At 73.7% G+C, this 24,830-nt stretch overlaps 1 protein-coding gene across 2 annotated transcripts; it reads left to right on the top strand.

Moving 5' to 3' along the window:
* Positions 1-226: 226 nt before the first annotated feature.
* On the top strand, positions 227-24,830 carry RARA (retinoic acid receptor alpha). 2 transcript variants are annotated; one of them, XM_067312042.1, is made up of 9 exons: positions 227-337; positions 8,179-8,511; positions 21,309-21,457; positions 21,994-22,135; positions 22,983-23,143; positions 23,227-23,403; positions 23,500-23,704; positions 23,931-24,089; positions 24,531-24,830. In XM_067312042.1, the coding sequence occupies exons 2-9, from the start codon at positions 8,334-8,336 to the stop codon at positions 24,740-24,742; spliced, it is 1,383 nt and encodes a 460-aa protein (XP_067168143.1). In that variant the 5' UTR covers positions 227-337; positions 8,179-8,333; the 3' UTR covers positions 24,743-24,830. The 2 variants fall into 2 exon arrangements, with proteins under 2 accessions (XP_067168143.1, XP_067168145.1); XM_067312044.1 differs by lacking the exons at positions 227-337; positions 8,179-8,511 and adding an exon at positions 15,274-15,488.

Genomic DNA, 24,830 nt, shown 5'->3' with positions numbered 1-24,830 from the left:
CGGGGCGGGGGCGTGGCCTGGCGCGGCGGGGCCGGGGCGGGCCGGGGCGGGGCGGCGCGCGCCCTCCCCCGCCGCCGCCGCCGCCGCCGCCGCGCTGCCGCTGCCGCCGCCGCCGCCGCCGTCGTGCCCAGCCCAGCCCAGCCCAGCCCGGCCCAGCCCAGCCCAGCCCAGCCCCGGGTAAAGTTTCCCCGCGAGCACATGACTCGCAATGGCCGCGGCCGCCGCGCGCTGAGCCCCCGCCGCCCCCCGGCACCGGCTGGGCCGCCCCGCGCCGCCATGCAGCCGCCGCCCGGAGCCGCCCGGCCCTAGGGAACCGGCGGCGCCTCTCCGTGACCAGGTACCGAGCGGCCCCCTTCTCCCCCCCCCTCCCCTCCCCCCGCCCCGGAGGCTCTGCCCCGCCCGCCGTGTCCCGGTTCGGCACCGGGCTGGGGCAGGGCGGGCGGGGCAGAGCCTCCAAGTTCCCCCCTCCCCGGGGAACCCGTTTTTGCGGGGGGGGTGGGTGGCGGGTTCGCACCGGGACCGGGCGCCTCTCGCCGCGGGGGAGGGGGGGGCTGCGGGGGTCGCCGCCTGCCGGCGGGGCTGCTCGGGACCGCCCGAGCCTGGCGGTGCCCCTCGGGCTGGTCTGTCCCCCCCCCCCCGGAGTGGGGGTGCTGGGGACCCCGCGCTGGATTAGAGCAGTGGGTTCCCCCCCCCGCCCCCCCCCCCAGGTTTAGGATCAGGTCGCTGGGTGCTCCAGAGCGGGAGCATTGGGTGCCCCCTCGCCTGGATTAGGGCTTTGGGTCCCCAGGAACAGGGTGCTGGGAACCCCCCCATCCTGGGTTAGGGTGGTGGGTGCCCCCCAGAAGTGGGTTGTTGGGTTCCCCCCCCCCCCACAGGAGCAGGGTTTTGGGGCTGTTCCTCCCTAACCCCCCCCCCCCAGAACAGGGGTGCTGGGGGCAGCAGGGACCTGCCGGCGGGGCCCCCCCCAGGGCTGGGTGTCGCAGCCCAATTTCCCCTCCCGGCAGCGAGGGGGGGGAGCTGGGTGCACCGCCGCTGCTTCCCCTTTCTGGGGGTGCCGGGGAGCCCTGGGCACAGGCGCCGGCCCGGGGCGTCCAGCACGGGCGAGCGGCCTCCGTGCGGGACGTGCCGGGGGGGGCCGGCGGGGCGCAGCGCCCGCACCCCGGGGGTCGCCCACCGGAGCTGTGCCGGGTGAGTGGGGCTTTGGGGCGCCCCAGGCCACCCGGGTGCCTCTGGGTGCCCGTCCCAAAGCTGCTCGGCGGCGGTGTCCCCCCCCCCCCCCCAGCGCGGCCCGGTGCCCCCGGTTGCGCGAGGCGCGGAGGGGCCGGCGGGCGCGCGGAGCGGTGTCTGTGCCGTTTCCTGGCACGGCTCGGCGCTAACCTGGTGCTGGCGGAGGTAATTCTCCGAGGAGGAAGTAATCTCTCTCCCCGCAGCTGACAGCGCTGGCGCGGCTGCAGGCGGCGGGCAGGGGGGCCGGGGAGGGGGCGCCCGCCGGGGCCCCGCCGCGCGCCCCCGCACCCACCGATGCTGCCGGGGGCCCCGCTGGACCGCCGGCCCCCACCCCGGCTGGGCGGGCTGAGCCCCGGCGTGCTCCTTGCAGCAGTGACCGGGTAGGCGGGGGGGGGCTCCCACTCTGCGTGAGCTGTGCCCGGTGGGGGTCCCCACCCCCAGGGCGGCCAGGAGGGGACACAGGAGCCCCGGGTGACCTGTCTTTTGGTGGGGGGGCCGTGCTGGGGGGAATCCCTCTCCTTCCCAAATCTTTGACCTTTGACCTCCTTCGGCCATTTGGGGTTATCCCGTTCAGGGACTGGTTTTCAGGCTCACGGTCCCGTCCCCTGCGGGCGCCCAGGCTGGCTGCGGCATGGAACAGGCTGGGGCATGGGTGGGGGGGCCCTGGCGAGCCCTGGCTGGTGCCGGGCCGCGGCGCTCGGCGTCACGGCCGGAGCCCGCCTGCGTCCGTGCCGGGATTAGCAGGGGATGGCTCCATGGTTTAGCGGCCCCGTGCTCCTGGGCCATATGTCCCTGGCGGGCTGCGCTCCCTGCCCTTGGGGGGTGACCTTGCCGGCAGCCCCGGGACAGGCCAGTCCGTGCCGTGCCGGGATGGAGGCGGGAGCTGGGGAGGCGGGTATCCCGCCGGGACTCCCCGGGACTGGGGTGGCCAGCCCGTTGCTCCGCTCTGCTTCCGGAGCCCCCTGGATAAGGCTGCTAAGCTTCAGGGCAGATCCGGAGGGGCGCGGGCTCCATCCGCGCTGCTGGGCTGTCCCACCAGCCAGCATGTCCATAGGCACCGGCTTACCGGCCCGGAGCACCCTGGCTTTGCCACGGCCCTCCTCCAGCGCCCGCCTGCTCCCGCCCCGGCGCTCGCTCCCGGGGCTGCGCTGTCCCCCGTGCCGGAGCCGAGCCTGAAAAGGGCACGGACCGAGCGCGGCACCGCGCGCCCGGCCTGCCTGCCTGCCCTCCGGCGCTGGTATTTACCAGCTCCGCGGCTCCTGCTCTATTTATAACCGGGAGGCTCCGTCGTTGCTATGTGCCACGCTCCGTCTGCGTCTGCCCCAGGCGGGCGGCCGCCCCCGGGGACGGGCCAGCGCCCGCTTCCAGCGTGACCCGCCTGGCGAGGCGCCGGCGAGGAGCCGCCGGGGTCCCGCGGGGCTCTGGGGGCAGCGGCCGGGCGGGAGCCGGTGCCCCGCTCTCGCCGTGGACCCCTGCGGGATGGGCGCGCGGCGGAGGGGGGTCCTGCGCCCCGGGGGGGGCCCTGCGCCCTGGGTTGCCCCGGGGCTTGGCTCGCGCGGAAGGGCTGGCGCTGCCCGGCAGGCGGCGGGGGGGGGCTGCGATCCTATCTGCAGTGACACATGTGCTGATTACGGAAAATGGGTTAATCTCTCCTGAGGCTGGAGGTGGCTTAGCGCAGGGGGGGGGGAGTGGCTCGTGGCCAGCCCTGACGGGGGGGGGGCGCATGCGCCTGGCTTGGCCGGCCCTGGGTCTGACCTCTGAGCTGCATCTCCTGCAGAGCTCAGGCCCGTCTGGGGGGGGACGCGACCTCGGCACCCGCGTCCGCAGCCCTCGATGTCCCCCTGAGCCAGCCAGCACACGTGCTCCCGTTGCATGGGGTGTCCTGGCACTGGGGCGGAGGGGGGGGGGGTTAGCCTGGAGCTCGGGGTCATTTTGCCCCTTTTCGAGGCACCCCGGTTCCCGCATGCCCAGTCCCCGTCCCGGCCTGTGGAAGAGGCTGCACAGACCGGGGGCACGGTGCCGTCGAACCCAGGCGCGCGGGGGCGTCGTGGCCGCGGGCCTCTTGGGTGCACCCGCGCCAGCCCCGTGCGCCGTGTCCTGAGCGGCCCTTCGCCGCGGGCTGGCCGCGCAGCCAGCTGCACTTGTCTGCCGGCTGTCGCCGAGCCAGAAAGGGCTGTCTGGGGCCGCGCTGTTCCCGGCAAGCCGTTCCCAGGGCGGCCTGGCCTGCCTGCTCTGAGCATCCAGAGCTAAAAACAACCTGGGGCTGTTGCGAGCAGCCGCCGTGTTGCAATCCGGCTGCTTCCCGGGAGCCAGCAGGCACCCGTGCCTGGGAAGGGCACCCTCGGGACTACAACTCCCAGCATGCTGTGGGCCGGCCGTGCGAGCAGGGGGGTGCTGGGCAGGGCTGGTGCATGCTGGGACCTGTAGTTTCCTGGGGCTGCACCCCTGGCTTGGCTTAGGGGCTGCACTGCTGGGTTGGGGTCAGGTGGCTGGGATGGGTGCTGGGTGGGTGCCCCTCCGTTGTGTCGGGGAGGCTGGGAGCCCTGTGCCCATGGGGCAGGCAGCAGTGGGGTGCAGGCATGGGGGTTCCCAGGCTGCAGTGGGGTCTCTTGCAATGCAAGGGGCTGGTGGATAGGGTTGATCCCAGCAGTTGCTGGAGCCTTTTGGGGTCAGCTGCCTCTTTCCAGCGCTCCAGAGAGAGCTGGGAGTCCAGCACCCAGGCCGGAGCCATGCCGGTCCCGCCAGGCTGGAGCAGTGCCTATGGCGCTGGCCGGCAGCCGCTCGGCTCAGCTGGGGCCGTGCCTGTGCCGGGGGCTGCGGCGGGGGCCGGGGCACCTGTTGCCAGAGAAGAATGGCGCGTCTGGTGGCGGGTGTAGGAGGTGTAACCGGAGCGGCGCGTTCCTGGCGGTAACCGGAGCCGGGCAGGCTGAGCCGCGACAGGTGGAATTTCATTTTGCAGCTCCAGGCCCGGCAGCAGCGCATGGGGGGTGCTGGGGGGCCCTGTGCCGTGGGGGCCGGCGGCGGCTCCCCGGGGTGCCCGTCTGCGCCCCGGCAGGGATGGGGAAGCAGGGTGGCACGACGGCACGCAGCCTGGCGTGGGGCGGGCGAGGGGTCGCGGCGCTCGGGGACGATGTGGAGTGGGATGTCGTCCCCACCGGGCAGCGCAGGGCTTGCAGCTGGCACCGGGGCCCTCCTGGCTCGCATGCCTGCCCGGCGCCGGGTTCACGCGTGCGAGGGGAAGCGGAGGCTGCCTGAGCCCTGCCTGTGCGCGGGACCGGCCGGGGGCACTGCTGGGGGTGGGGGACCCCCGCTAGCCCATGGGGTGCTGGGGCTTTGGGGTGCTGCAGGCTCCCGCCAGGGCTGGAGCCGCCCCGCGGAGCGATGTGCAGGACCCCTCGCCGGCCGGGGTGGCTTTGCGCCCTGACGGGGGCCGGGGCAGCCCTGGCTCCGGCACGCGCTGCCCGTGCTGCAGCATGTGCAGCCGGCTCCGACCCAGCAACATCCGCTTGGCTGGGGCATGATTCACGCCTGCCCGGGGACGTGAGAAACGTGACGGTGACTCAGAGGCCGGGATGCTCCGGGAATACGGGGAGGGGGTCTCGCCGCCGGCCCTTCCCGGGGGGCACCTCGCTCCGCCCCGCCTGGCGGCACCGGCTGGCTCTGGGGTTGCCTGGCCGCGGCTGGGGAGGGCCCGCGGCGGCGGCCGGGGCCGTCGGCCTCGCGTGTGAGGCCGCCTTGGCCTCTTTGCTGACAGCAGCGAGGAAACCGCAGGCTGCGACCGCACAGCGGATCCGCGGGCGCTTCCTGCCCTGCCCGTGGGGGAGGCGGTGAGAGAGCCCGGAGCCACCCCGAGCACCGCGCCGCGGGCTCCGGCCACGGTTTGGGGTGGCCCCGTGACCGTCCCGGCGAGGACGAGGAGGGGGGACGCGAGGGGAACGGGACCGGAGCAGCGTGGGGCCGGAGCTGAACCGAAACCCGGCAGCCTGGGAATCGAGAGCGGCGAGGGGAAGCTGCGGCCGGGAGCGCTGCGGTCGCAGGCATGACAGGAAGGGCTCGGCCGCTGGGTTTGCCCGCTGCCCCGATAGGCACCAAGAGCGTGGCCCGGATTTGCCGTTGCCCCGGCCCCGGTGGCCCCCGCGGTGCCAGCCGGGCAGGGCGGTGCCCGTGGTGGCACCCCGGCCCCGCTCGCCGGCGTGTCACATCCGGGGCGCTGGCGCTGGCATCGCCGCGCGGCCCCGGCAGGAAGCACGGCCGGGTTCGGGGGCACGAGGCGGGCAGCGGGGCCTGGGGGGGCTTTGGGGCTGCTCGCTGGGGCTCTGCCCCCTCCCCGCCAGCCCCTCCTGGCTCCTGCGGGGCGCTGCGTTTTCGTGGCCCCCGCGGGGCAGGGATGGGGATGCCGCGTGTCCCCTCCCGGGGCTGGGGATGGCTGCGGGAGACGTGCACCGCAGTGCATCACCCTGGTGCAAGCCATCGTCCTCTGCAGGCAGCGCTGGCCGTGCCGGGCGCGGGGGAGCTGGATGCGTCCCTGCCCTGCGAGCGTGGGCAGCGCGTGGGCTTCGTGCCCGGTCTCGGGGCCTCTAGGCTCGAAGGCTGGCGGCCTGGGGGACCCCAGGGGCTGCCGGTGGACCCTGGGAATGGGAACCGTCTGTCCGTGCGTCCGTCCGCTCCCTGGGGCCGCCCCCGGCTTGGTCGGGAGGTTCCTCGTGGCTGGGATTTGGCCCGAGCTCCGTGGCCTTGTTTTCTGCGGGGCTGGAATGAGGCTCTGGATTCCAGGAAGTACCGATTCCCGGCCAGCTCCTGCCGGGGAACTGGAGGAAAAGGCGCCTGCCCGGCCAGGCTGGGGAGGCCGAGGGGCTCCTTGCTGCCTGGCTGTGCATCCCCATCCCCACCTTCCCGCTGCCACCCCAGGGCAGCCCAGGAGCAAGGTCCCTCCGGGACTCCTGGGTTCAGCTCTGAGCGTGGGGAGCGGAGCGCGGTGGTCCGGGGGGATTAACCAGGCTCTTCCCTTGCCTCTCATGTTCGGGAGCAGCAGTGAGCTGCAGGGTGGGTGCCCCCTCGCTGGCACGGTGCACCGGCGAGAGGAGACGGTGCAGGGCCTCACGGCCAGCCCCGTGCCGCGGCCCCATGTCCGGCCGGGCACTGGGGAGGCCTGGGCACGCTGCGGAGGGGACGCGGCTGCTTTTGGGGTGCAGCGCAGCTGGGCTGGGGCCGAGCTGAGGGGCTGGCCCTTGCGGGAAGCTAAGCAGGGTCCGCCTGGGCCAGCGCACGGATGGGGACCCTCTTTGGGGCCGTGGTGGCGGGGGGGGGTGCAGGAGCAGGGCTGTCAGGGCTCGGGAGCCCTCTTGGCTCCCTGTGGCTGGGATCGTCCTGCAGCCGCCTGCACCCGTCCCCTCTGGGTTAGGGGGCTTGTGGCGTCCGGGCCGCCCTGGCAGGCCGCGCTGGCGTTGTTCTCTCCCAGGCCCGCGGTGCGCTGGGGGGGGGCGTGAGCAGGGTTGAGTAATTGGGCCCCGACGGAGCCTGGCGCCGTGCCTGGCAAGCACTTGGCACCGGCAAACATAAACAGTTCTTCCCGCGCCTCCCTCCCCTCCGTTCCCCCCGGCCCGCGTGGCTCGGGGGCCGCGGCCCGGCTCCGGAGGGTGGGCCCCGAGCAGACCCCGCGCTGGGCGCTGCAGGGGCTCGGGGCAGTGGGGTTGCAGACAGGGGCCCTGCGGCTGCTGTGCCGCGTCGCCCCGGGGGGGCCCGCGGGTGCCGTGCAAGGGCACGGCCCCGCGCGAAGGCCGTCTCCTCCCGGCGGCGCCGCCGTGCTGGCCCGGCCCCGGCGGGCGAGGGGGGGCTGCGCCGGCTCGGCCACGCGCCCCGGGCAGCGGTGCTGGTCCGGCTGCCAGCGCGGTGCCCCGCGGGATGGGATATCCCACGCCCGGCCGCAGCACCGGGCAGGGCGACCCACGCTGGGCTGCAAACGGGACCCGGGATGTCCATCCCGGCGGGCAGCCGGAGCGCGGGGCCCCCGGCCTGGGAGGAGCGGGGTGCACCCCGCCGGCGGGCGCGCGCTGCCCCGGGCGGCCGGCAGCACCCCATCCCGGGGGCCCCGGCCCTGGGGGGCGGGCGCGGAGCGGGCAGGGCTGTGCCCGTCCCGGCCCCTCCCCAGCGCCTCGCCGGGCGGCCCAGCCTTGTTCCTCTGGATCCTTTTCCGCCTCCGCGGGGCCGGGAGCCAGCACTCTCGGCAAATAAACATCCCCCGCCGGGCCTCGCGCCAGCGCTTAAATAAACAGCCAGCCCGGGATTGTGAAAGCCCCGCGCCCCCCTTCCCACCGCCGGCCCCCCGCCCGCGGCCCGGCTTGGCGCGGGGTCCCTGCCCGGCGCGGGAGCTCCCGGGCGCCGGCGGCGGTGGCACGGCATGGGGCGAGCCTGCGCCCTGCCGGGCACCGGGGCCGCCCCACGGTGGGTGGCTCGAGGCTGGGCAGAGCCTGCTGGGTGGTGGGGAGAGGGGCTGGGTGAGCCCCCTCCAGCCGCGGTCAGGCAGCAGGCTGAGCCCCCTCGCGCTCGGTGCATGCATGGGGCCAGCGGAGGTGGCCGGGCAGTGCGTGAGCCTGATGTCGGAGCAAATGCTGGGCTGGAGCAAAGCCGCTGTCCTTGGGGGACCCTGCAGCGTCGCAGCTCCCTTGCAGCCCGTGTGGGTCCCTGGGGCAGCCGGGGCCGGCAGCATGCGGGGACCCTGCCCTGGGGGTGCTCTGTGCACCCTTCCGCAGCCCTGTCCCGCTGCGCCGGGAGTTAGAGACCTGCTGCCCGCGGGCTCTGCCGGCTCTCGGCATCGTTAGTCTCGGGCATCGTCATTAACCTCGCGGCAGCACCAGGACAGCGGGGCTCTGGGGAAACTGAGGCAGGGCCGGGGCGGGTGGGAGCCGGGCGCCCCAGCCGCGCCGCTAACGCCCCTCTCTGCTCCCTCCGCAGCCGTCGCCGGAGCCGCTGCCGCCTGCTCGGGCCCGGACGTGCCGCGGAGCGCCGGCGGGGAGGCCGTGGTGACCGTGCCGGGCCGGCCGCCGGCCCCATGCTCTGCCGGGCCGCGGCGCCCCGCGCGTGAGTCGGCCGCCCCGGAGCCGCCCGCCATGGCCAGCAACAGCAGCTCCTGCCCCACGCCCGGAGGGGGGCACCTCAACGGCTACCCCGTGCCCCACTACGCCTTCTTCTTCCCCCACATGATCGGGGGGCTCTCGCCGCCCAGCACCCTGGCCGGCATCCAGCACCAGCTGCCCGTCAGCGGATACAGCACGCCCTCGCCGGCCAGTGAGTACCGCCGCGCTCCGGGGGGATCGCGGCTCCGGGATGCGCCGCGGGGCGGCAGGGATCCCTCCGTGCCGTGCCACGCTGCTCTGGGAGGGCTGCGGCACTGCATCCGAGCTGCCCTGCGCCGGGAGCGTTGTGGAGGGCTGCTGGGAGCGCCGTGCCGCGGGGCGTCCCCCCGCCGCGCTGCCGCGCCGCCTGCCCGCGCGGGGCTTTATAAATAGCTGCAATAACAGGAAACAAAAGGGCCGAAAGGATAAACAAACCTCTCGAGGCGTGAAGGGCCCCGGCTCCGCCGGGCACCGGGGCCTTCTCCCGGCACGGGAGCCGGCGAGGTTTCCCAGTGCATCCCCATCCGTGGGGGAACCGCGGCGGGGGCGCCGGGGATTTAACTGCTGCCGCGGCGTTTGTCCCTGGCTGCGGAGGGCCCGGGGGGCGGCCGCGTCGCAGGGCTCCCGCGCGGCCCCGGCCGCGGCTCTTTGTTCGCCCCCCGGTGCGGCGGCGGCGGCGGCGGCCCCGAACCAGCCCGGCCCGGCCCGGGCGCCTGCGGGGGAAGCGATAAACGCAATCATCGCGTCTGCTCCTGATTCAATTTGCCCCTGACAGGCTCGTCCATCACGGGGGCCGGGGATGGCCGCCCCGCCGCGGCGCGGGAGCAGCTGGGAGCCGTGCCGGAGGCGGCTGCGCCGGCGGTCCCCCCCCCTTCCCAGCCCCGAGCTCGCTGCGTGCCTCAGTTTCCCCAGCCCTGTGCAAGCTCCGGAGGGGGCAGCCGCCAGCACTGCCCCGCGCCCGGCTGCACCCCGGGGTGCCGTGGGGCCGGTTCGCCGCCTGCTTGCACCGGCGGGGGGGTGGCAGCCCCCTTCCCGGGCTCCCGGCTCGCGCGCGCCATCCGGGGAGGCCCCCGTGGCTCGGGGTGCAGCGGGGCCCCCCCCAAGCCCGGCCCCTGCCCGGGGGGGGCCGGCGCAGGCCTGGGCAGGGCCGGCCTGGGGCGCTGTCCCCCGCCGGAGCCGCCCCGGCAGCGCTGGGACCTAGTGGGACCAGTTCAGCGACTGGGTGGCGGCGGGTGGGGCCCCTCCCCCGTGCTCGCTCGGGGGCTGTTCCCGACGCACGGCACTGTGGGAACGGGGGGGTGCGCTCATACCCCCCCCACCCCCCCAAGCAGTGGGGACGGTGATGGGGGGCACCACCGGGGCGTCGGGCAGGGCTGGAGGGTGCCCCGGGGCCCGGATGCCTGGGCTCCCTGCTGGGCAGGGTGAACTGTGCCTCAGTTTCCCTTTGGCGTTATTGCAGGGATTGGGGGGGGGGGGTCGCTTTTGGGATGCCCCGGGATCTTGGGGGGGGATGCCCCCGGCGATGCTGTGTCGGGGCATCTGCAAAGTCCAGGGGCTGCTGATCCTGGGGGGGCCCCAGGGTGCCGGCAGATGCCCTGCGATCCCAGGGGCTGCGGATCCTGGGAGGCTGCCGGCTCCCAGGGGATGCCGTGCCTGGGGATCTGCAGGATCCGGGGTGGCCACATCGGGATCCCGGCCCCGGGAGGCCGGGCAGGGGCTGGCGTCCCCCTCGGCGCGGCTCGTGCAGCGCTGGCGAGCGCCGCCTGCGCCCCGAGCTGCGCCCGGGCGGCCACGGGCCCGGGAGCGATGTCCCCGTGGAAGGGAAGCGCTGCGGGGTCAGTGCCCGAGCTGGGAGGGGACCCAGGCGTCCGGGGAAGGGCCGCCGGCCTCGGGGCTGCGGCTGGCGGAGCGCGGAGGAGCCCCGGGCGGCTCCCGCACGTCCCGTCCCATCCCGTCCCCAGCCCGGCCGCCGGCCCGCCCTCGCCAGATGTGCTGCAGCTGCGCGGCCCCGGGGCCGAACCTCGCGCCGTCCCCCGCGCCGGGCCCGGGTGTCGGTGACGAGCCGCCCGGGGGGGCAGCGCGGGGCATCCGGTGCCTCCGTGAATATTTAACGGCGTTTGGGCTGCGGGGGAGCTGCTGGTGCCGGATCCGGCCCCCCGGGGTGCCGCGTGCTTTGTCCCGGCATGGGGAAACCGGATCGGCCGTATCGCTTCCCACGGGCACGGCGGGCTGGTCCTGCTCATGCCCCCCCCCCCCCCCCGGGGAAGCTCCTGCCCTGGCCGCTGCCAGGCCGGGGGGGCCGGAGCCGCCTGCCGGAGCCCTTCGTGCCGGGCGGCGAGCGGCAAAGGGGAAGTGAGCGGAGCCGCCGGCACGCCCTGGGCACCGCGGGCCGGGGAGCCCCCGCCAGCGCTGCGGCTTCCCGGCGCAGGGTGGGGACGGGCGCCCGGCCGGAGCCCCGGCGTTGGGCAAGGCCGAGTCACGGCATCCCCGCGCAGGCATGCGCCGGGCGCGAAGGGACCCAGGCGTCCTGGTCCCCAGCCCGGCCGCGGGGCCAGCAGGGAGAGGGGGCTGGGGGCACGGCGGGGCGGGTGCACGTGCCCCCTTCGTGCTGGCTGGGCTGGTGGTCGCGCGCTGCGTTTGGCGCAGGCTCAGCTGTGCGCATGCGTGCGTGTCTGTGCACGCACGGCAGCCTGTGCAGGGGTGCGGGTGCGTGTACACTGCGGGCTGTGCGGGGCTGGCTGTGCGTGCATGCGCGTGTGTGCATGCGCTGCATTTGGTGCAGCGCTGGCTGCGTGCATGCTTCTGTGCGCTCAGTTGAGCGCTGGCTGCGTGTGTACGCACACACATGCATGTGCTCAGTGCAGCGCTGGCTGCATGTGTGTGCGTGCATGTGCTCAGTGCATCCAGTGCAGTACTGGCTGCGCGTGCATGCGCATGTGTGCCTGCATGCGCTCAGTGCATTCATTGCAGAGCTGGCGGCATGTACATGCATGTGTGCATTTGCCTGTGCTCGGTGCATTCGGTGCAGCACTGGATGCATATGCGTGTGCTTGGTGCGTTCAGTGCCGAGCATGCACATGTGTGTGCGCGCGTGTGCTCGGCGCACATGCATGTCTGCGCCTGCACAGCTGTGTGTGTGTCTGCGCGCACTGCGCCTGCTGCAGAGCAGGCTGCGTGGGTCCGTGCCGGGGTCTCACATGTGCACATGTGTCTCTGCGTGTGTGCGGTGCTGCCGTAACCGTGCCATCGTCCCCATCGCCGGGCCGGGGGGGTCCGGAGCGGGAGCGCGGCAGCGGTGCTATCTCGCGGCCCCCGCGCCGCAGGGGCCCCGGGGCCGATCCCGTCACTCGACCCGGCAGCTCCGGTTTCCTCCGCGCCGCTGCTCCCCCGCGGCGCCCCGTAATTAATTAATTTTTAAAAATTAATGAGCGAAAACGTGCTGCCGGCAGGCCGGGGGCGGCGCGGGGGGGCGGCGGGGCGGCCTTCCCGCCGGCGGGCGCTCTGTTCTGCTCCGCTCTGCTCCGCTCCGCTCTGCTCCGCTGCGGGGGCGCGGGCGGGCGGCTGTGCAGCGCCGGGCGCGCAGGGGCCGCCCCGGGGGGGGGGGGTCCAGCCCCGGGGGGGCCGCCGGCCCCGCTCGGCCGAGATTGATGAGCGCCCGGCTCCCGCGCCGGCAGCGCCTGGGAAAGCCCATTAAGGCGGAGGGTTTTCTATCACTGTCACGGGCCGGGATTGGGGAGCGCCGCCTGCTCCGGCCGGGAATTCGCCGCGTTCAAAAGCCGCTGAAGGGGATAAATGGGCCCTTTTGAAGTGGGCGGGCGGCGGGGGGGCGCCCGGGGGCCCCGAGGTGCCGGGCAGGGGGGCCGCAGCCGCGGGGATGGGGCTGGCGCTGCCGTGCCGGTGGCGGAGCCCCCGCTCCGGCCGTGCCGGCGCTCCCGGGATGCGCTCGGTATCGCGGCGGGCGCTCCCCCTCGCCCGCTTCCTCTTGGCTTCTGCCTTCAGGTTTTCCTTCTGATTTTTTTCTTATATCTCCGTTTCTTCCTGTTGCCGCCGGAGCGGGAGGGAAGGCGCCCGGCGGGGCTGCGTGCGTGGCCGCGCGCCCGGCCCGGAGCCCTGCACCGGTGCGGCCGTGCCGTGCTGGGCCGCGCCGCGGCCCGCGTCCCCCTCCGTCGCAGCCGCATTCTTTCCAGCGCTAGTAAATGAGTCAAAGCAGACATTTGTCATGTTCGCTGCAGGAAGTTGGAGGAGCGCTGGGCTTTTGTTCAGAAACCTGCTGGCTAAGCAAAGCCTTTGACTTTCTATTATTATTTAAACAGGCGCTGCTGATCTTTCTCTCTTGCACAGACACACACATGCCTCCAGGCTTTTTTCTTATTCTTTTTTTTTTTTCCCCCCCCCTTTCCCCCTCTCACTTTTCGGAGGGGAGGGCAGGGTTTAAATAAAAGCCGATCAGCCCTAGCTGTTCACTTTGGGGCCGGGGCAGGGGAGGGCTGCGCGCGGCCCCGTGCGCACGGCGGAGCCGGGGCGCCGATCGCGTGGGTGTGCGCGGCCCCAGCGGGCGCCCCTGCGGCCTCGCGCGTGCTGCCACGCACGCAGGCCCGTGGCATGTGTGTGTTCATGCGTGTGCACGCGTGTGTGTGCGCATGCTGGGAGCGGGGGTCCGGGGCTGTCCTTGGTGCGCATGCACACATGGCGACACACTTGCACACGCATGCATGCGCACACGCACGTTTGCCCCTGCACCGTCCCCGCTCTGGGCACGTGGCCCGGCGGAGCAGCCGTGTGTGCAGGGGGATGCGTCTGCCGGGCTGCGGCGGCGTGCACACGCGTGTGCCCCTCCTGCCCTGCGCGCGTGGCCGTGCCAGGGCTGAGCTTGGAGCCTGGTTTCTCTCACCAGCACCCCTACGTGACGCCTGTCAGCAGCCCCCGGCGCTAAACCCCGTCCCCGCTGAGTGCTCGAGGGCGCAGCAGGAGCCCGGCGCTCGCCGGCGGGCGCTTGGCGGCAGCTCGGTGACCATGTCGCAGGGCCGGTCCCGCACCGGTGCATGGGGCGCTCCGTGGTTCTTGCATCCGTGGGGCAGGAGGACGCCGGGCTCCTGCTCCCAGCAGCGGTGCCCAAGCAACCCGCGGGTGACACGGGGGCTGCAGGGTGCCCCGGCAGCCCGAGCAGAGGTTTTAGGCCTGGGGGGTGTAAGAGCACCCTTGCAGTCGGCTGCAACCACGCGGTGCCCGGGGAGCTCGGCGAAGGCCGAGAACCTCATCCCGCTGCTGAGAGCAGGCGTCGAGCGGGGCCGGGGCCGAGCCGGACCTGCAGCGCCAGGACTCCTGGGTCCCTGGTGGAGCCAGGAGGGCCGGAGAGGGGGAGCGAAGCTGCCAGTTCCCTTTGCAGAAGGGAGCAGGGCAGAGCGGGACGGGGAGCCCCGACCCGGCGGGGCGGTTTGGGGCTGCGCATCTGGCACGCAGCGCCGTGGGGCCAGGCCCGTGGGGCGGCTGCGGTGGAGGGGAACGTGCTCCAGCTAGCGAACGGCGGGGGAAAACACGCTGCAATGAGGTTACGGGCGCCCCTGGGGAAGTGGCCCAGCTCCGGTGCGTTGGGCACGACTGGCTCCGCTTTACGGCGTGGTGGCGGCGTCCTGCGCGCCTCCTCGGGTTCGGGGCACTGCCGGGGGGCTCCAGCCTCGCAGCCCTGACCGTGCTCGCGGCCCAGTCCTCGCCGTGGGTCTGTCCCTGCCCCAGGCGTGGGGTGGTAGAGCTGGATTGGCGGTGCTGCGTGGGGTGATGCTGCTCTGTACGGGCTCATCCTGCCCTGCGGTGCTGTCACCGCTTGTGCAGGCCTGGGGAGGGCTGCGGGTCTGAAGCGTCTCCTGCGGTGGGGCCGGAGCAGCAGGAGTATGGGGAAAAGGTGCAGCCCTTGTGCATGTGCATGCATACGTGTGCAGTGGGAGCACGCACATACGCACATGCACGCAGTGGGAGCATGCACTCATGTGCATGCATGCAGCAGGGCCATGTGCACGCACACCCCCCCCCGTTGCAGCAGGGGTGCATGCACACACACACGTGCAGCAGGTATATGGACACATGCACACACACGTGCAGTGGGGACATGCTCCCACAGGTGCACCCGTGTGCCGTGGGTACACATAAACACGTGCATGCACATGCACAACTGCACCAGTGTTCGGCGGGGCACGGTACTCACGCGCAGCGGGAGCAGGCACGCATACGCCTGCGCATACATGTGCACGTACATGCGTGTGCGCGCACACGCGTGCAGCCGGGCGCGCAGCCCCCGGCGGGGGGGCGGCCGGGGGTCAGGGCGAGGTGAGCCCTTCCCAGCCGGGTTCACCCGCAGTTCACCCGCATCCCATTAGGCAAATGAGCCGCGGCCCGAGCGGCCCCGCCGCCCCGGCCCGGCCCCGGCCCCAGCCCCGGCCCCGGCCCCGAGAAGCAGCGCACCGAGCGGCGCAATGCGGCCGCCGCGCAGCGCAGCGCAGCGCTGTCCCTGCGCGCTCGGGGCCCCCCCTGCGCGCCCCGGTTTCCCTTGCGCCCCCCTTGCGCGCCCCGGTTGCCCCTGCGCGCCGCGCTGCCGGGGCCGGTGGCGGCGGAGCCGGAGAGGAGGAGGAGGAGGAGGAGGAGGGGGAGGAAAGGAAGGGAAGGGAAGGGAAGGGGCGGCCCCGCGGCGCGGAGCGGGTTAAGGCTGCTGGGAGGCGACTCGTGTCAGGAGGGACCGGGGCTGCCGGAGCCGCCGCGCTGCAGAGCCGGCGGGGCTGCGCCTTCCTCGCCCTCCTCCTCCTCCTCCTCCCCTTCCTCCTCCTGCTCCTGCTCCTGCTGCCGCTGCTGCTGGCGGGCTGCGCGCAGGGCGCAGCAGCGCGGAGCCGGCGGCGCCCCCAGCCGCCCCCCCCTCCCCTCCCCTCCCCGGGGCGGGGGCCATGGCAGCGCGGCGCGGGGGGGGGCGCTGAGCCGGGCGCGGGGCCCCCCCGGCCGGCAGCATGTTCGAGGCGGTGGAGGTGGCCGGGCTGCCCCCCAGCCCCTTCCTCGCCATGGATTTCTACGGGCCGGCCCGGGGCTGCCTGCTGCCGGCCAAGGGCCCCCCCGCGCCCGCCCAGGGGCCCCCGCCCCGCGCCCCGCACTGGAGCAGCGCCGCCCGCTGTAGGTACCGCGCCGCGGCCCCCCCGTCCCCCCCCGTCCCCGGGGTCAGGGTGCTGCGGGGCTCCTGCCCCCCCCCCCCCCTTCCCCGGGCTATTCCGGGCCGGTATTAGGAGGCCGCCGCGGCTGGGAAGAGTTTCCTGAAAATCCTGCTCTAATCCGGAGGCTGGGCTGGGCGCTGGGCGCGGGGCTGGGCGCTGCGCTGGGAGCTTGGCGGGGCGCTGGGAGCTGGGCAATGGGTGCTGTGCGCTGGGCTGGGTGCGGCCCTGGGTGCTGTGCAATGCGCTGGGTGCTCTGCGCTGGGTGCAGAGTACTGGCTGCTGGGCTGTGCACTGGTCCGGGTGCTGTGCACTGGTCCGGGGGCTGTGCACTGGGTGCCCAGTACTGGCTGCTGGTCTGTGCACTGGTCTGGGTGCTGTGCACTGGTCTGGGTGCTGTGTACTGGGTGCACAGTACTGGGTGCTGGTCTGTGCACTGGTCTGGGTGCTGTGCACTGGTCTGGGTGCTGTGTACTGGTCTGGGTGCTGTGTACTGGGTGCACAGTACTGGGTGCTGGTCTGTGCACTGGTCCGGGTGCTGTGCACTGGTCCGGGTGCCGCGTACTGGGTGCACAGTACTGGGTGCTGGTCTGTGCACTGGTCCGGGTGCTGTGCACTGGTCCGGGTGCCGCGTACTGGGTGCACAGTACTGGGTGCTGGTCTGTGCACTGGTCTGGGTGCTGTGCACTGGTCTGGGTGCTGCACACTGGGTGCACAGTACTGGGTGCTGGTCTGTGCACTGGTCCGGGTGCTGTGCACTGGTCCGGGTGCCGCGTACTGGGTGCACAGTACTGGGTGCTGGTCTGTGCACTGGTCCGGGTGCTGTGCACTGGTCCGGGTGCCGCGTACTGGGTGCACAGTACTGGGTGCTGGTCTGTGCACTGGTCTGGGTGCTGTGCACTGGTCTGGGTGCTGCACACTGGGTGCACAGTACTGGGTGCTGGTCTGTGCACTGGTCTGGGTGCTGCACACTGGGTGCTGGTCTGTGCACTGGTCCGGGTGCTGTGCACTGGTCTGGGTGCTGCACACTGGGTGCTGGTCTGTGCACTGGTCTGGGTGCTGTGCAATGTGCTGGGTGCCGAGCCCTGGACTGTGCACTGGGTGCTCTGCACTGGTTTGGATGCTGCGCGCTGGGTGCAGAGTCCTGGGTGCTGGGCCGAGCACTGGTTTGGGTGCTGTGCACTGGTCTGGGTGCTGGGTGCCGGCTCCGGGCTTCGCCTGCCGGCCCCGTGCTGCCGGTGCTGCCGCCGGGCCGAGCCGTGCGCGGCTGCCGCCCGCCTGGGCTATAAACAACCCTTGGCCTAGTTAGGCGAGCGGCTCGGCCCGGCCCGGCCTGGCGCTGGGGCCGGTGCTGGGGCTGGCGCTGGGGCCGGCCGGCGAGGTGGGGGCGCCCGGGCAGCCGCCCCCGGCCGCGCTGCGCCCCGGTTCCCGCGAGCGGGGGGCCCCGGCGCCCTCCCAATGCAACGCCGGCACAATCCAGTTAACCAAATACCGTGCGGCGCCTTTCGGCTCCCCCGCGCTTGCAGGGTGTGTGGGGGGGGGGGGCACCGGCCCTGCGCCCCCCCTCCCGGCCCCGGGGCCCCCGGCGCGGGGTGCCGCGGCCTCCCCTGGGCGCGGGGTTTCCCGCCGGCGCTGGCGGGTGGCTCCTGCCCTTCCCGCGGTGCCGGTGCCGGGGGCCAGGGGCCGGTCTCGCTTTGTGTCCCGCGGCACGTGCGCCGGGGGGGGGGGGGACACACACGGGACGAGGGCTGCGTTTCGGGGAGGCGCTGGGGGCCCCCCGCGGCCTCCCCGGCACGGTGCCCCCGGGGCTGCCGGTGGCCAGTGACGGCCACCGCCGCGCTGCCGGAAAGTCCTGCCTCTGCCTTGCCGGACTTTCGCCCGTGCTGGAGGCGGTGGGGCCGGGGGGCCGGGGCGCCCCACTCCCCTGTGCCGCGGCGGCGCCCGGGTCGGTCCCGCTCCCCCGGCAGCTCCCCATTGTCCCGGGGCTGCGCGACCTCCTGGCTCCTACCGGCGGCAGCGGCGGCGGCGCCTTTGTTTGCGGCCGGGGGCTCCGGCAGCTCCGGCGCGGGGCTGGCGCTGCCTTTGCACCGTCCCGGCATCTCCAGCCCCGCGGACCCTTTCCCCGCGCCCGGCACGGCGGCAGGGTCACGGTGACCCCGCGTCGCCGGCTGCCCCGGCGCCCTTGCGCAACGCCGAGCCCGGCACGCGCGGAGGTGACAGTGGCCCCGGCGCTGCGGGGCCGCCGGGCTCTGCCTCGGTTTCCCCAGGGACGGCGCTGCGGGCGCCGGAGCCGCTGGCGGGGGGCCAGGCGTCGGGGCCCGGCCCTGCCCGCCGGGAGGCGTCTCGCTCGCAGGGCGCCGCTGCCGGAGGAAGCGCCGCTCCTTTGCCGAGCGGGGAACCTGCCCGGCGGCTGGCGCCCGCCCCGGCACCGCGGCATCCGGGGCCTTTCCACGCCGCCGCCTGGGAAACTGAGGCAGGAGGGAGGCCCGGGGCTGCCACGATGCTCGGCACGGCCCCGCTCTCCTTGGCTGTGCTCCGGTGTCCCGGATGGTGCCGGAGGTGGCCAGGGGGTTGAGCGCCGTGCCCAGCGCCCCCGGCAGGGCCGGGCGTCCCCGCGGGGGGCAGCAGCCCCGCGGCTCCCTCCCTCTTTCCCTCCCTCCTTCCCTCCCGCCGAGGCGCAGGAATTCGGGGCACGCGGGATCCTTATCTGCAGGAAAGCCCTGGGAGCGCGGCCCACCCTCGCGCCTGCGCCGCCGGCCGCGGCAGGGCCCCCGGTGCAGGCGGCACGGCGCCCCCGGGGATGGTGCCCTGCGGGGAGCGCCCGGGCGATCCGGGGCCGAAAGCAGCTCCCGCTGCTCCGCCGGCCGCTCCGAGGCGCCAGGCGGGGAGCCAGGACACCTGGGCCCGCTCCGTGTCTCCGGCCGGGCAGCAATGTCGGGGTGCCGAGAGCCCGGCCGGTGGGTCCGTGCCCGGTGGCCCCGGGGCCGTTCCCACGGCAGGGCCGTCTGGGGCGGCTCCGGCTGGATTTCCTGCGGCTCCGGCAGGAAGCGGCGGGCGGCAAGCCGTGCGGCGGGCGGGAAGGAGGGCTTCGAGCCGGGAGCCGCGCTCGCCCGGGGATGCGCTGCCGCCGCGCAGCATCTGGTTTGCAGCTGGGCTCCGCTTCCTCTCGCGCCAGCGCTGGGGCGGGGGGAGCCGGACGCCTGGGCCCTCTCCTGGTTCGGGAGGAGAGGAGGAAGGGTTGGGGGAGGGGCTGGGTGCCCGGATGCCTGGGTCCCCTTTCCTTGGTGTCCTCGCACCCTGCGGGAGCGGGGCAGGTTCGGCACCGATCCTGCCCCGGCTGCTCCCATTGCCCCAGTGCCGGCAGGGGCACCAGGCCTGACGCCACCATGAGGGGCAGCCTCTGCTCAGGGCTGCCGAGGGTTCGGCCCTGCCCCATGGTCCCGGGCCTGGTCCCCTCTCCGTGCGGCCCCCTGGTCTCCATCCGCGTCCCTTTGCCGGGATGCGAGGTGGCCCGGCCGCCCCGGCGCGGGGGATTCCCACGCGGTGGTGGCGGAGCGGTGCCAGGCGCGGGGACGCCGCGGGGCCCCCGCCTCCCCCCTCTGCCCGTGCGTGGCACGTCAAAATCCTGTCAAATCTGCATTTTGCGAGTGCAGCTCTCCACGAGGAAGTTCTTAAATTATATAAAAGAGGCGATAAATTATAGGCGACGGTCGCTCAGTCACTTTAATGGATCCGCTCCCTCAAGTGGAAGCGGTGATTTATTCAGCGCGCCGCCCGGGGAAGCATTAAGCAGCGCGCGCGGCACGGCGAGCCGCGACGGGGGCCGCGGTGCGGGGCGTCCTGCGCTGCGGCGGGCGCCGCCACCGGGGCCCCGGCTCCCCCCCTCGCTGCCTGCTTGGGAACTGGGAACCGGGCTGGTCCCAGTGTCCGTGCGCCCTCGCCGATCCATCCCCTCCCGCCGGGCTGGGGCAGCGCCGGGTGCGAAGCGGCCGCTGGGCTGGCGAGGTGCCCGTGCGCCCTTGGCACCGTGGTCCTGGCGTCGCCCGCCGGCCGGGGACGGCGGGGAGCCGGGGCGCGTGCGGAGCCGTGCACCCTTGCACGGGGGTGTCCCGTCCGTGGTGCGCGGCAAAGGCTCCCGCACCGCTTCCCGCTGTGCCGGGGGGTGTCGTGAGTCCGGCACCCCGGACCCGCCGGCGCAGGACGGGCTGCGGTGCCGGCGCCGCCCCGTCTCGCTGCGCGCTGGTGGCGGGGTGCAACGGTGCGGGCGGCCGTGCGTGCCCCGGCCCTGCGCCCTCGCTCTGCCCCGGCAGCCCCGGCTCCGCGCGGGATGCAGCCCCCGAAGAAAGCAGCCCCTGTGCGCGGCCGCCCGCCCGCCGCCCCGGCACACTCTAATTGCCGAGCCGGACGGGCCGGCGTGGGGGCGCGCGGCCGGCGGGATGCGAACAGATCCGCCTTTGTTGGCGCCGGGAGCTTCCCTTTTGTCCTCGGGGGCCGGGCGCCCCGTCCCCTCCCGTCCCCCCCGGGGCCGCGCCGCGGGACAAGCCCTGGCTTTGTGGGTGGCTCTTTCTGCATTGTCCCGTCCCCGCGCCGGTGCCGTCGGCGGCGCCGTGACCTTCAGCCGGCGGCATCCCCGGCACCGGCCGGTGACGCCGCCGTGCCCGGCCTGCCGCGGCGGGATGGGGGCCCAGGCGTCCGGGCTGCCAGCCCCCGCCTCGCTCGGGCGCGCGAGGCCCCTCTCCCCTCCCGGCGCTGGGGGAGCGGGCCCAGGCGTCCTGGCTTCCCCCGCACCCCCGAGCCTTTAACTCCCTCAATCCCGCCGCCTTCCCCAGGCCCGGCGAGGGCCCAGGCGTCCGGGCCGCGGCCCCCTCCCTCCCTCCGTCGCTGCCTCCCTCCCGCTTGGCTGCAGCCTTAATCCGTCACGAGGGGCGGCCGGAGCTGCTCAGCGCCGGGCGCCTTCCCCTCTCGTTAGGCCTCTTCCTGCAACGAGCTTCGGCCCGGCCTCGGCCCGGCGCGGGGTGCAACCGGCCTCCCGCGGGGCCCCTGCGCGGGTGCCGGGAGCCGCCGGCTCGCTCGGCTCGGCTCAGCTCGGCTCGGCTCGCTCGGCTCGGCTCGGCTCGGCTCGGCGCGGGGGCTGCCGCGTTAACCCTGCGCGCGGGGCCGGGCCTTTAATATCCTGTTTGACTGGTTTACTTGGCTCCGACTTAAGAAAAACATTCGGCAAACATCCTGCGGAGCCGGAGCCGGGGCACGCGCTTAACCCCTGCCCGGCCGCGGGGCCGGCCCGCGCCGTTTTGGGGTGCAGCGGGGGGCCTTTGCGCTTCCCCCGGCGCCAGGCTCCTCCTGCAGCGGGGGGCTGGGGTCATCCCGGGGGGGGGGGGTTCGGGGTGCGGTGGGGCAGGAGGTGCTTCCCGGGGGGTGTTGGGGTGCGACGGGCACCGGCCGCGTGCCGGCGCGTCCCGTGTCTTCGATTCGGGCGCGGGGCGGGCAAAGGGTGCGGCGCCGGACGTGCGAGCGAGTGTGCCGTGCCGGGCCCCCTCGCAGGACGCCCCCGAAGCCGCGCGGGGGGCTCCTGGGATGCGCTTTTGGTTTTTTCTTTTTTTGTCTGATTAAATTCCGCATCTCGCCGTCCCGGTGGCCTGGAAATGTCAAGTTGCATCTTTGCAGCTCGCGTCCTCGCCCCGCCGGCCCCGGGGCGGCCTCTCCCGCGTGGGGCAGGGGGCCGGGGGGGCTGCCCGGGCGCGGGGGTGCCCGCGGCCTCAGCCCCCTCTCCGCTGCCGCCCCGCAGCCGTCGAGACGCAGAGCACCAGCTCGGAGGAGATCGTGCCCAGCCCGCCGTCGCCGCCGCCGCTGCCGCGCATCTACAAGCCCTGCTTCGTGTGCCAGGACAAGTCCTCGGGCTACCACTACGGCGTGAGCGCCTGCGAGGGCTGCAAGGTGAGTGCCACCACGGTCCCTGTGCCACCACGGTCCCCGTGCCACCACGGTCCCCATCCCGCCGCGGCCCCCATCCTGCCGCAGTCCCCATGCCATCCTGGTCCCCATCCTGCCATGATCCCTGTGCCACCACAGTCCCCATCCCGCTGCAGTCCCCATCCCGCTGCAGTCCCCATGCCATCCTGGTCCCCATGCCATCCTGGTCCCCATCCTGCCATGGTCCCTGTGCCACCGTGGTCCCCATCCCGCCGTGGTCCCCATCCCACCGTGGTCCCCATCCCGCCGCGGTCCCCATGCCATCATGGTCCCCATCCTGCCATGATCCCTGTGCCACCATGGTCCCCATCCCACTGTGGTCCCCATCCTGCTGTGGTCCCCATGTCACTGTGGTCCCCATCCCACCACAGTCCCCTGTGCCGCTGTGGTCCCCATCCCACTGTGGTCCCCTGTGCCACCGCGGTCCCGCCGAGCCAGCTGGGCACCGCCGGGGGGTCCCGGCCACCGGCGCCGACGGTGCCCGTGCCGTGTCCCCCCAGGGCTTCTTCCGCCGCAGCATCCAGAAGAACATGGTGTACACGTGCCACCGGGACAAGAACTGCATCATCAACAAGGTGACGCGCAACCGCTGCCAGTACTGCCGGCTCCAGAAGTGCTTCGAAGTCGGCATGTCCAAGGAGTGTGAGTGCGCGGGGCCCGGGGGGCCGGGGGGCCGGGGGGCCGAGCGGAGCGGGGCGGCGGGCAGCACCCGCGATCTGTGTCGCCGCCTGGCCGTTGCCGGGGCGACGCGTGATGGATGATGTCAGAGATAAATGACGGTGACGAGGCCTCCCGGCGTCTGCGTGCCAGTTGTCATGGTGCCCGGCTGTAAAACCCCCCCTCCGCGCGCGGCGGCAGCAGCATCGCCGGCAGCTCGATTAATAACGGGGGGGGGGGCACAGCTGTCGCGCTCGCCCCCTCCCCCAGCGCAGGGGGCCCAGGAGTCCGGCCCCATCTGCTTGCTCCTGCGGCGCCGCGTCCCCCCGCTCCAGGCTGGTGGGTTGGGGGGTCGTTGGGGGGGGGTCAGCCCGAATCGCCGGGGGTCCCGGCACCCCCAGCCGGCTGCGGGCGCCGGGGGCTCGCGTGGGGCCGATCCCGCGCCGCGCCGTGCCGGCTGCTGCCTCCGGAGCACGAGCGCGCCCCGATGATGAACGCCGTGTCACAGCTGCAATTTTCCCCTTCCCGAATTACCCCGGCGCCTTTCTTTTTTTTTCTTTTTTTTTTCCCCCTCCGCTCCGCTTTATTGGATTTGCGGCGCAGACGGGAGTGAGCGATCTCCGCGTTGCCGGCGGCCGCCCCCCCCCCCGCTCCCCGCGTGACGGATGCGGTGTCGCCCCTAATCGCCTCCTAATGGCTCCAGACCTTTTCTTAAAGAAAAAAGCCTCGTGCGGCTGGCAGCTCCGCGGCTGCATTCTCGGCGCAGCCGGGCGACACCGTGTCCCGCCGGGGCGCTGACCCTGCCATCCCCCCCCCTCTTCCCGCTCCGTAGCTGTCCGAAATGACCGGAACAAGAAGAAGAAGGATGCGCCCAAGCCCGAGTGCTCGGAGAGCTACATCATCACGCCCGAGGTGGAGGAGCTGGTGGAGAAGGTGCGCAAAGCCCACCAGGAGACCTTCCCGGCCCTCTGCCAGCTCGGCAAATACACTACGGTGAGTGCCCGTGCGGCCGCGCGGGGCGGGGGGCCGGCGCCGGCGCCCCCCGGCTCGCCGTCACCCCCGCCGCGCTCCCGCAGAATAACAGCTCGGAGCAGCGGGTCTCCCTCGACATCGACCTCTGGGACAAGTTCAGCGAGTTGTCCACCAAGTGCATCATCAAGACGGTGGAGTTTGCCAAGCAGCTCCCCGGCTTCACCACGCTCACCATCGCCGACCAGATCACCCTCCTCAAAGCCGCCTGCCTCGACATCCTGGTGAGAGCGGGGCCGGCGCGCGGCCGGGCGGCGGGGCCGGGGCTGCCCGCGGCGCTGAGCCCCCCCCCCCCGCCGCCCTCGCTCCCGCCCCCCCAGATCCTGCGGATCTGCACGCGCTACACCCCGGAGCAGGACACCATGACCTTCTCGGACGGGCTGACGCTGAACCGCACGCAGATGCACAACGCCGGCTTCGGGCCCCTCACCGACCTCGTCTTCGCCTTCGCCAACCAGCTGCTCCCGCTGGAGATGGACGACGCCGAGACGGGGCTGCTCAGTGCCATCTGCCTCATCTGCGGAGGTGGGTGCCCAGGCCCCCGTCCTGAGGGCTGCTTTGGAGAGACCCCCGCGATAACGAGCCAGCTCCCTCCGAGCTTCTCCGTCCGTCCTGCTCCCATCCCCTTATTCCCGGCCCGGAAAGCCCCTCGGGATCTTGCTCGGGGCAGCCGGCCCAGCCTGGCCCCCTCGGTCCCCGGCGGGGAGGGTGGGAGCGCGTCAGTGTGTCACCCCGCAACCGCTGCCCCCAGACCGCCAGGACCTGGAGCAGCCCGACAAGGTGGACAAGCTGCAGGAGCCGTTGCTGGAGGCGCTGAAAATCTACGTGAGGAAGAGGAGGCCCAACAAGCCCCACATGTTCCCCAAGATGCTCATGAAGATCACGGATCTCCGCAGCATCAGCGCCAAGGGTGAGAGCTGGGGAGCGGGATGGCTGCCTGCCTGGGGGGGGGGGGGGGGGAACTGGGGGGATCAGGGACCAGGGAAACCATCCCTTGGGCACAGCATCCTCGAGGATCAGGGAAACCATCCCTGGGACACGGCATCCTCAAGGACCAGGGAAACCATCCCCGGGGCAGGGCAGCCTCGAGGAGCGGGGAAACCATCCCCAGGGCAGGGCATCCTCGGGGACCGGGGAAACCATCCCCGGGACAGGACATCCTTGAGGACCAGGGAAACCACCCCTTGGGCACAGCATCCTCGAGGATCAGGGAAACCATCCCCAGGGCAGGGCATCCTCGAGGACCAGGGAAACCATCCCCGGGACAGGGAATCCTCGGAGGGCCGGTGGCATTTCAGGGGTGCCAGAGCTGGGGCTTTCCCAGCACTGCTGACACCGTCCCTCCCCGCAGGCGCCGAGCGGGTGATCACGCTGAAGATGGAGATCCCGGGCTCGATGCCGCCGCTCATCCAGGAGATGCTGGAGAACTCGGAGGGCATGGACACGCTGGGCGGGCAGCCGGGCGGCTCCCGCGTGGGCAGCCTGGTGCCGCCCCCGGGCAGCTGCAGCCCCAGCCTTTCGCCCAGCTCCAACCGCAGCAGCCCGGCCACCCACTCGCCGTGACCCGCGCCCGGCGCGCGACCAGGACGCCGCCGCCACCGCCGCGGCCCCGGTGCCCGCAGGGGCCGGACCGCGGCCCCCCACCACCACC

This window comes from Apteryx mantelli, chromosome 28 (genome assembly GCF_036417845.1).
Source record: "Apteryx mantelli isolate bAptMan1 chromosome 28, bAptMan1.hap1, whole genome shotgun sequence".
Classification (NCBI taxonomy): Eukaryota; Metazoa; Chordata; class Aves; order Apterygiformes; family Apterygidae; genus Apteryx; species Apteryx mantelli.
The sequence above is the reverse complement of the archived record's forward strand: the minus strand, read 5'-3'. Positions and strand labels throughout refer to the sequence as shown.